Genomic DNA, 11063 nt, shown 5'->3' with positions numbered 1-11063 from the left:
AGGTAGACGAAACACTGGACGACTTAGAAATTAGTCGTCTGGACGGGTAATCAAGACTGGACGACTTATATTTAGGTCGTCTGGACAACTAGTCAACTGGTTGTGTACATTGTGGTTTCGTATGGCCAGTTTCCTTGCAGTTTGAGCATCTCCGTGCCCTGTGTTTCTTCCTGGGTTTGTGTCCCCTCATCCTAGATAGCTCCAACCAAGATTGCCATCTTGATTTCTTCTGTCTCCCCGGACCACGCTTTACGTTTGGAGGAAAGCATTCTCGTTCCTCAATATGTTGTGACACGATAGGATATATATTCTCTGAGTATCCTGCATACAGATGATTCTTTGAGTAAAGTGGACATACAAGTGTGTCGATATGCACACCAGCATGTGTTCCAGCTGCTATAGCATGAGAGCAAGGTATTTTCTCCACTCCATAGACACCACAACCACACTTTACATGTTCCAAATCAACCGCACAGTCCATTTTGCCACCTTTGACAAAGAAACGCCATCCATCAATTGGTTCGACCGTCATCGTATCCGCTATCTCTGATCGAACAGCAAGCAAGTATTCAACACCCCGGCTATGTACAGTTGGGAGACTCAAAGCATCTTGTCTCCTTTTCCAATACCATTTTCCTAACTTCTGCCTTATGAACTCCAGCAGGAACGGAATCGGAAATCCTCTTGCTCGCTTCAGTGCGGAATTAATAGATTCAGCGATGTTGCTTGTTTTTATGTTGAACCTGTTCCCCTTACAATAAACCCTTGACCATAGCTTGGCGTCGGCCTTCTCCAAATACGTTGCAAGTTCCGGGTTTGCACTCCGTATCTCAGCCATGTACCGGTTAAAATCGTGAACCGTGTGCGCATAAGCAGCCCCTTTCACCAAGTACATGAGATGTTTCCCTTTAAACTTTTTGACAATGTTATCTTGAAGGTGATAATAACATATTCCTCGGGTTGCCCAAGGAAACACCTTCTCACACGCACTTTTAATGGCCGCGTGCCGGTCAGAGACTATCACCAGAGGCTTGTCATGAGATATACAACTAGCCAATTTTGTGAAAAACCATTCCCAAGAAGGTTCATCTTCAGCATCCACGATCCCAAAAGCCAATGGGAATATCTGAAAATTGCCATCTTGTGCGGCTGCAACTAACATAACACCTCCATACTTTCCACTTAGGTGAGTTCCATCCACCACAATGACCCTTCTCTGATACTTAAAACCTTTGATAGAAGCTCCAAAAGAGAGAAATAGATACTTAAATCTTTTCTCAGAATCAAGTTCTATAGCCGTGATAGAATCAGGATTTGCAATGGAGATTTGCTCGAGATATGAAGGCAGACGCGAATACCCTTCTTCTGCTGATCCTCTCACCAATTTCTGTGCATATAACAGTGCTCTGTATGAAGTGGTGTAATCAAGCGTCATGCCAAACATGTTCTTCATTGCATCAGTGATATGCTGTGGAGTTATCCCATCAATGATCCCAACACGATCAATGAAAAGACTACCAACATACTTTGGAGTACAGTGTCTCCGCTGAGCGATTCGGTCTCCAATTGAGCATAAATGTTTTTCCACATACTTTGTTACCCAAAACGTGTTTGACCCATGTTTCACACTCGCTCTGATCTTCCATCCACAACCGCTAACCCGACATATTGCCACAAGGAGAGTTTTTGTTGATTTGTATATTCTGAAAGAAAACCTACCCCTCACTGCTGTCAACCGCAGCTCTGAAAGCAGTGCATCCTTGCTAACAAAACTCTGGTTGACATAGATGCTGGTACAATCCGATTTTCCTCCTTCAATAGCATTTGTCTTAGCATATGTCTTTTCAATTTCTTCAAAACAAATATTATCATCATCTTCCTCGTCCTCATCTAGAACCTTTCCATAAAGACTGTAATCCCCACCATTCTGATCCGTTTCACCAACAATAGTGTTATCAGCATCCTCCTCCCCATTTTCCTCCTCCCCATTTTCCTCCTCCCCATCTTGATTTTCATCTTCAACAGACTCATTATCACCAACATCTTCAAAACATTCATCAGCCTCATCATTATCACCAACATCTTCTTCCCATTCACCAGCTTCATCATTATCACCAACATCTTCTTCCCATTCACCAGCTTCTTCTCTTTTCTCTGAAACCGTTTCCACCTTGCTGCGGCTTGATACACAAAGACATACTCTATGCGTTTTGAGTATCTCGAGCAAGTTTCGAACTTGTCTATCACTTGTAACATGAATGGGAGGACTGCTTGGAGTCATCATCATTTCTGCTGGTAATGAGTAGCTAATCTCCACAGTCACTGATCTCATGTCCAGGTTATAATCTTCTTGAGCCATTGCAACAAGTTCAGCATGTGTTGAATCTTCATTCAATAAAAACAATCTTGCTCCTTTGAGATCATCAACCACAAAATCCCAACGGAAATCTCTCAACAACCATTCTCCATACACTGCATGTAACTTAAAAATCATCTGCAAATATTCAAAATAAAACACATTAGTAAACATAGAGAAAATGAAGAAGTTCAACAAACATTATCGCAGACGACTTAGATTTAAGTCGTCCAGAAGACTTAAAGGTAAGTCGTCTAAAGAGGTCACTTTTGCAATTGAAAATTAAAAGGGACGACTTAATTCTAAGTCGTCCGGCTTTGTTTGTTAAAAAAAAAATTTCAGACGACTTATATATAAGTCGTCTACGAAAAACGGGCTAGTTTTGCATTTGACCGAATCGTGTCAGATCTTTGACTATTTCTGGACGACTTATAAATCAGTCGTCTCTGGAAAGTAAAAATTTCAATATTTTATTCAAACTAGACGACTTACACGTAAGTCGTCCCAGGTTAGTTTTGTAATTGAAAAATAAAACTTGAAATTTAACTTTCTCCAGACGACTTAACTAAAAGTCGTCCAGCTAGACGACTTAATTTAAGGTCGTCCGGGATAAGCAAGGTTTGGACGACTTAATTGGGAAAAATTCTGGACGACTTTGCTTTCCCCGGACGACTTTAAATTAAGTCTTCTGACGGGACGACTTTATATTATGTCGTCTGGTAAAAATTAAATTATGAAGTTTTATTTTTCAACTACAAAACTAACCTAAGACGACTTACACGTAAGTCGTCTAGTTTAATAAAATATTGAAATTTTAACTTTCCGAGAGACGACTGAATTATAAGTCGTCCAGAAATAGTCAAAGATCTGACACGATTCGGTCAAATGCAAAACTAGCCTGTTTCTCGTAGACGACTTATATATAAGTCGTCTGGACTGTTTTTTTTCACCAAACAAAGCTGGACGACTTAGTTTAAGTCGTCCGTTTGACCAGAAGACTCATCAGTAAGTCTTCTACATACAGATGACTTACTTGTAAGTCTTCTACGCGAACAGATTTTGAAAAAAATTCAAATTCGTACCTTCAACTAGGTGAGATGACTTTGTTTGCACACAGGGTCTTCTCCAACCACCCAGAACCTCAAACGAAAGCAACCGTAAGTCAAAACGAAAGAAATATGGCTCCAAACAATTTTGAATCAAAAGCTTCAGTTTTTTGGATGAATATGGAGAGAAAGTGAAAGAAATGTTGTTTTTAGTTCATAACAATTGAAACAGAGAGAGTGTAAAGAGATTTACGTGCATTAAAGGGCATTAAAAGCTCCAAACAGTTCGTACAAGGTTGTTCCCACTATTCATGGCAGTGGCAATATTGTAAATACTTGAAGAAAATGAGGTTGAGACAGTAAAGAAGCCATTTTCGAAAAAAAAAAAAAAAAGGGTTAATGGCATTTTCGTAGATAAAATGCAGATGTGGGGTTAAAAACTCAAAAAAAAAATGAGTCAAAAGAAAAGGTTAGTTTTCTGTTTGAATTCAAGTTTTGAGTCACTTTTGCAATAAGCCCTTCAAAATATCTAAAGCCCAAATGGGCTTAGCCTCAAAGACCCAATTTTTTTGGATTATAAAACTAAACTAGATTTTGACCCGCCCTTAAAAAAGGCGGGTATATTTTTTGTTGGAAGTAATAAAAATTATGATTTCTGATAAATTATATATTTTAACTTTTTATTAAATTTATTTTAAATTTACTTATATGACTTATTTTTATTATTTTAAATATGACTAAATTTTAGAAGACTCTAAATAATTATAACCCGTCATATTATTTTATTTATTTAGACCAAAACTAAACTTATTTTACACTGATTTTTTCAATTTAAATAAAATCTTTTATATCTTCAACACTTTTGTATTGAAAAATTCATTTGTGCATTTCAAAACATTTTCTATAATTTTATTTAATTTAGTTTATGTGACTTAGTTTTTATTTTAAATGAAACTATTTTTTAAGGAGTTGAGATAATTCATACTCGTATTATGATTTTGTTGATTTAATCATTTGTTATTTCAACTTGATTTTATTTTGAGATTTCGTTTAATAAATGCTTTCAAATAATTAATAATGTGAAATACTTCTTAGAAAAATATGGTACAAACATTTAGGAAACAAAATTTTCAAAAAGACTAAGAATTGAATTATTTTAAATATTTTTAATGTAATTACAAAATAATGACTTTTGATTGATTGCAAATAATGTTGGAAAAAATACATGCAATTTTTCTAATTATTTAGAAATTTCAGGGGCAGATTTACAAACATGCATCTGCTTTAATAGTATAGATCCAAGCCCGATAATTTTAGGGCTAGACGGGTTCCGACTGCGGGGTTCGACCCTAATTGACATGTCTAATAATACAAGAAAGTATGTGTAAAGCCGATAAATCAAACTGATCTACTTAATACAAAATTTGAAGTAATTATATTAAAATAACAAGTTTTTATTATTCACATATAAATTTGAAACACTTTTTAAAATTAGTGCTACTAAATTTAGAATTTAAAATTTATCCTCCATTGACTGCTATTAGAATTATTTTAAATAATGATTTTTAAAGTGTAATGATTTAAAAATCTGTGGTAATCCTTTAGGATAAACTGAAATATCTACTGATGGCTTTTTTTAATCTATTGATGACAAGTTTCTTGCTTTTGCATTAGAACTCTTTAGTTCTCAAATAGTCACAAAAATGTTAAATAAGACTATAAGAGTACAAAAACATAACTGATTTCACTTTCTATACGTATTTTTTTGTTTACTTAAATTTCTTTAGGCCCAACTTACAGTTGCAACAAAGAAACATTGAGCAAGAAGAAAGAATAAACAAAAATCTAAGTCTCTGCATAAAACAACAGAGCAGCTTTCATTCAGGAATAACATTTCATTGTAACTTCATCCTCTTAATTAATCATCTTTCCCTTTTCAGTTTTTTTCTTAGTCTTTTGCCCAAAGAAAAATATATTTCATCATACAGACTTTTGTTGCATCTCAGCAGCACTAACACCAACAACTTCATCAGGTATAAACCTTCCCCAGAACCAGTGTGCCTTCCACACTCTGTTCATCTCTTCTATTGGTACATTCTTCGTCTCAGGCAACATCAAGTAGATAAATATCGTCATTATAAAGACGAACACGGCGAAGAAGAAGAATAGTCCAAACTTCATGTGACAGAGCATTGTGAGGAAGAGCTGAGCTACAAGGAATGTGAAGAACATGTTGACCGCTACATTAATGGCTTGAGCTGCTGATCGGATCTCTAGTGGAGATATCTCACTAGGCACCAGCCATCCCAACGGTCCCCATGACCAGGCGAAACCAGCTACATAGATGCAGATCAGCGCCACGATCAGATTAGCATCTGATTTCCCTATGCTCCCTGTTCCAACAGTTCCGTATTTGACACCAATCATGACTCCAATAGCGATCTGCATCACACATGATGATTTTTTTCTCAATTGAGTGTTTGACAAGAAACGTAAAATAGGGTTAGAGTTAGGGGTTTTGTGATACCTGAGAGATAAGCATCTGGATACCTCCCTGGAGGAACAAGACCCTTCTTCCAAACCTATCCACAGTGAAAACAGAGACAAACGTACACAAGAGCTCGATGATTCCCGTCACCATAGCCGACAAGAGCGAGGCTTTGCTACCGAACCCTAGGGTTTGGAACAGAACAGGCGCATAAAATGTAATGACGTTGATTCCGGTAAGCTGCTGGAAGAAAGGAATGAAGCAAGTCATGATCAGCTGTGGTCTGTAACGAGGAAGCATGATGTTCTTCCACGGGTGTTTCACTTGCTTAGACTCTTCACTCGCATCAACAAGATCTTGAAACTCTTCATCGACTTCATTGGTTCCTCTGATAGATTGGAGCATTTTCTTAGCCTCTTCGGTAAAGCCACGTTCGATGAGAGAGTTGGGAGTATCAGGAAGGATCAAAGCTCCGATCATAATCATCATCGCAGGGACACAAGCTAACCCTAGTGAGATTCTCCATCCGATGTTGCCTTCCAGCTGTGCAGTGAAGTAGTTGATGATGGTTGCAACAACGATACCGAAAATAATCGCTACTTGAAACCCATTGTTGAAGGCTCCTCTTAGATTCGGAGGTGCCATTTCCGACAGATAAACCGGAACAGACTGAAACCAAAAAAACAAAACCGATTAGTACAAGCGCCCGTTGTTGCTTCTTCGTCAAGTTAACAAAAATAAAACTTACTTGGTTGGCGAATCCGACACCGAAACCGAGTAGAATACGACCGACGAGAAGCATGGCGATGTTTTGAGCAAAGCCATTGAAAGCAGAGCCGACGAAGAAGGTGAAACCACCGAGGAACATAGACCATTTCCTTCCGAAAAGTCGGGTTATGGTGGAAGCGAATAAGGAAGAGACCAAAGCCGCTAGGTAGAGAGAGGAAGTGAAGAGAGTGAGAAGCTGACTATCGAAACGACAGTACTCGTCCTGGTGTGCGCTCTGCATCTTCTTGCGCACGTCAGGGAAAAACTTCTTCAAGAACGGCTTCATTTGGGTTACCCCTCCTACAAGCAATACAAAAAATAACCCTAGAATTATTCACCCGATCAAAAAGACTTGACGAATCTGAGGAGAAAAGGAAAAACCTGAGATCCCGAGATCGTATCCGAAGATGAGACCACCAAAGGCACCGATGAAACATGTTACGAACACTTTCGGTGTCAGTTTGTAATTATAATTACGAACCCCCGGCGTTTGACTTACGAAACCTCCGGCCATTTCTCCGATTTGACAAAAGAGAGTTGATCTTGCTCAAAGAGACGTTTAATTGACTTCTCTGTTTAAGACAGAGGAACAAACAGAGCAGATCTAGCTCTTCGTAGCCCTCTTCTTCTTCTTCTTGGTGTTTGTAATGTGTATCTCTCAGATGACTGGTGGTAGATCTGGTTCTAAAAAGAGCATTCGAGTAAGGAAAGAGAAGATTTGATTTTTGAAAATGGAGAAGAAAAGTTGAAATTTATAGGATTGAAATTTTAACTGTCGGCTGACTCTGTGGTCGGACAAGAAAGAACAGCTGTTGTTCTTCTTCCACTTGTATATTCCTCTGGATCTTATCTACTTACCACAAATCTCGTGTCTTTATACAGTTTTTATTTATTTATTTAATTTAATTTAGTGTAATATTGTTCTTTTTTTTTGTTGAAAAGTATATGAGTTATAATGAAAAATAAATCAATTACTCAATAATACTTGGGACAGTTTACGAATTTAACGCCAGAGAACACATAACTATTACATAAAAGTCGTTATAAAATAATAAACAATCTCTTTACTTTGTAACAAGAACTACAATCTTGACTCAATTAAATTAAATTTTGATATCTTTAATTGATTTTTTTGATAGTAAATGAGTAAACGCCCGCTAAACCCAGTCAATGGACAGAAAATACCGCAGCTATTTTTGATTTTAGATATGATTTTCTTTTTATTTTTGGTTATAAACTTCCAACTTGTCATTAAATGAGATAAGATCTTTGAATCAGATGGCTGATCAAAAAAGAAAAATCTCTTTGAATCCGATTTTTTTTCCTTATAGAATTATATCCAAAAACTATTTTCAATTTTCTACCTAATAAAAGAGATCTTTTAGTTCTTTTCTTATCTTTTGGATTCAAAAGTACTGGTACGGAATTGTCAAATCTCTATCCAAACTTTGAGGTCATTTGAAACGTAAATAACCTTTTTTACTCGTGAACAGCCTTTCCATTCACATGCATGCATCCATCTGATTGAATGTTAACGTCTTTATATTATCCACGAATGTGACAAACTTTAGTTTAAATATCTAATAAATTTATTCATTATTAATTAAGAGCATCGGACGTCAAATTGGTTGAAATGGAAAGATACTATTTCTGTGTTAGAGGATATTCAAACATTGTAATTAAAAAACAGTTGGACCTGTGGGGATATTGATTACGATATGCAAACAAAATGTTGACTATCACTATTTTATATATGGAAAATTAAATATTTCCGTTCGTATTGTCGTAATCTTCGGTTGCTCAGTTGCTCTGTACTCCTCTAGTTTACATTGGAAAAGTCAGAACTCGTCGCGTTACATTATTTTCATCATGTTTCCACAATCTTTCGTCATATTTTGTATTATTGATGTAAAAGTAATAAATATTTTGTATAGGCGATATTCTTAAAAACCTTTTTCCTGTAAAACTTGGCTGTTCAATATGGCAAAACCGAACCGTACCGAACCGAACCGAACCGAAATAGACAATATGGTTTGGATTTGGTATATACCATACAAACCGAATGGATGTAATTTTCTAAAAACCGTAGGATTTGGATATGGTTTGGTATATAACCGATAAAACCGAATAAACCGAATAAAACCGATCAAAAATAGAAACATGTAAATATGTAATTTTATAACGACGTATGAAAATCATAAGTTAATTTGTTTGTTAATAACTATTACCATATTTTTTACAGTAATAAAGAAGTCATGATTTGTAAAACATTTGAAGAATAATTGAATAACAATTCATCGCAACCGATGCTTCTTATTTTTTAGTCTTCTTTTTGATCTTTTTGCTTTATTTTAGCATTGACTAAATTGAAATAAAGATTATAAATTTGATGGACAACAATCGTAGAAATTTTTCACAACTTTTTTTAATCTATAAATGAACAGAGATTCGTGTTCAATCGAAGAAACATGAATTTGATGAACGCTAAATATGGAAGAGTAGAAAAATTTTCTTTAGTGTTTCGTGTTTCTGTTTTGTTTTTAATTTACTTTTATTCAAAATTTTGAGCTTTGATTTTAATTCTAAATTTGATTATTTTATTAGATGGTATAAGCGTTTTTTATTTTTTGTTCTTTTATTTAAACATATAATATTTTTTAATAAATGACTATGCTGACAACATGACTCTAAAATTCATATAATAGGATCACAAAATAAAGAATTATGTTTTTTGGTATAAAACCGAATAAACCGAAAACCGACAGTATATAAACCGAACCGAACCGATGTAAATATGGATTTAGAATGGTAGTTATATTTTACTAACCGAAATACCGAAAAACCGAAAAAACCGAACCGAAACCGAATCGATATCCGGATTGAACACCCCTATGTAAAACAGTGTGATATATAGGCTTAAATTTGCTACATAGAATAAAGCGTATGGCCTCAAAACCGGTATAAAGCGTAGAGCTGATCCTTTTCGGTTTGCCTGCCGTCATGTACGCTATACTGAACTCGGATCAGTCACAGTCTTCTTCGACTTATCAGATATTGTTTCGTACATTGATCATTTTCACAAGGATCAGCAAACTTTATACTTGGTTACATCTTTCATTTTATTATTTATGGATATGGTGTTGATTGTTTATATTTAAAGCAACTGATTTCAACACAAAAAGAAATTAGTTGTAACGTTGATGCAAAGATTACATACGTAAAAAACTTCAAAAAAAAAAAAAAGATTACATACGTAAAGCCTTAGAACAAGACAAACTAGGGGATCCAGTCACATGGTAAGTCAACTTGGCTTTCTGATATTTGTTTTATATTCTAGATTTTTCAAATTCATCTAAACAAACATTTGTGTTCAAGTATTCCACCCATGTATCTCCTTTGGTTTAATGAACTATTATTACCGGTGAAAAAAAAATTTTGCTGATGACAGAAAAAAACAATAACTCAAAACAAAGAATAAAATAAAATAGGCAAACAAAAAATTAAGGGGGAGAACAATTTTTGAATGCAAGACAATTAAACAATCGTACGTGTATAATATATGCCCTTCTATAACTAATTTGCATAGAACCTTACCGAAAATAAAAGGTTTTCCTTTCTATATGGGGATGACTTTTGGGGTATGGTTCATAAAACGACATGTGAATGCCTCCGACGTCCCTTCTCGGAAATTTTTCTAAACGTTAGAATGCGACGCTTCGCCGGTAAAAGGATAGAGAAGCGAGCATGTTTGTTGTTACTCTTGTAGCTATCAGAAATGGCTTTTACAAAAAAGCTATCAGAAATGGCATGTAGTCCACCACATATGTTCAGAATCAGTTGTATCCCATACCCTAATTATTCTGGAAGACATCTTCTGAAAATCATTTTGACCGTCATAATGTTCATATCAACTACACGCACCAAGAGATATCCCCAAACCAACAATACATAATTATTCGAATATCCCAATTCCAAATCAATATAGTAAATCAGTAAATAACCATTATCACAGAGTAAGAGAAAGGAGTTTGCGTTGGTAAGAGCCGGTGATTCACAGGAGAATGATGTTGAACTGGCGGTGGCTGAGGAGCTGTTGTGGATGACGGATAGTATAAGGCGCGATGGTGCGGTGGAGTTATTTCCGGTTTAGCTTCCTTGCCTCTTACGGCTGCTGCTAGGGTTGAAGGCCTTATGGTTCAGACTTCAGATTTCTGGTAAGTATTTGCATTATTTATTTATTTGTTCAGTTGAACTTTGTTTATTTTCGATTTCATGAGTTTATTTATTTGTTCAGTTGAACTTTGTTTATTTTCGATTTCATGAGTTTTTTTAGGTTCCAGATAACTAAAAAATACAGAGTAGTTCAGTTAGTTGCAAACTAGTTTCTGTTAGATTGTTGTCGTAC

General features: G+C 35.7%; 2 protein-coding genes across 2 annotated transcripts; both read right to left on the bottom strand.

Annotated features, from left to right (window-relative positions):
• Positions 1-6: 6 nt before the first annotated feature.
• On the bottom strand, positions 7-3922 carry LOC130496645 (uncharacterized). The gene is made up of 2 exons (XM_056988888.1): positions 3439-3922; positions 7-2494 (listed from the first exon to the last, which is right to left on the bottom strand). Exon 2 carries the CDS (start codon positions 2492-2494, stop codon positions 89-91), a length of 2406 nt encoding a protein of 801 aa, XP_056844868.1. The 5' UTR covers positions 3439-3922; the 3' UTR covers positions 7-88.
• Positions 3923-5127: 1205 nt separating this feature from the next.
• Positions 5128-7504, bottom strand: LOC108813513 (sugar transport protein 4). The gene is made up of 4 exons (XM_018586090.2): positions 7040-7504; positions 6639-6958; positions 5930-6559; positions 5128-5844 (listed from the first exon to the last, which is right to left on the bottom strand). The coding sequence occupies exons 1-4, from the start codon at positions 7170-7172 to the stop codon at positions 5383-5385; spliced, it is 1545 nt and encodes a 514-aa protein (XP_018441592.1). The 5' UTR covers positions 7173-7504; the 3' UTR covers positions 5128-5382.
• Between the last annotated feature and the right edge of the window lie 3559 nt (positions 7505-11063).

Source organism: Raphanus sativus, chromosome 6, assembly GCF_000801105.2.
Source record: "Raphanus sativus cultivar WK10039 chromosome 6, ASM80110v3, whole genome shotgun sequence".
NCBI lineage: Eukaryota > Viridiplantae > Streptophyta > Magnoliopsida > Brassicales > Brassicaceae > Raphanus > Raphanus sativus.
Note: the sequence above shows the minus strand (reverse complement) of the source record. Positions and strands in the feature narration are given on the sequence as shown.

What these genes read in the sequence shown, in the direction of transcription:
- LOC130496645 (XM_056988888.1), bottom strand. Translation starts at nt 2,494, where the DNA reads ATGATTTTTAAGTTACATGCAGTGTATGGAGAATGGTTGTTGAGAGAT.
- LOC108813513 (XM_018586090.2), bottom strand. Translation starts at nt 7,172, where the DNA reads ATGGCCGGAGGTTTCGTAAGTCAAACGCCGGGGGTTCGTAATTATAAT. An exon ending in ATACGATCTCGGGATCTCAG is followed by an intron (nt 6,959 to 7,039) that starts GTTTTTCCTTTT and finishes TATTGCTTGTAG; the next exon opens with GAGGGGTAACCCAAATGAAG. An exon ending in GTGTCGGATTCGCCAACCAA is followed by an intron (nt 6,560 to 6,638) that starts GTAAGTTTTATT and finishes TTTTGGTTTCAG; the next exon opens with TCTGTTCCGGTTTATCTGTC.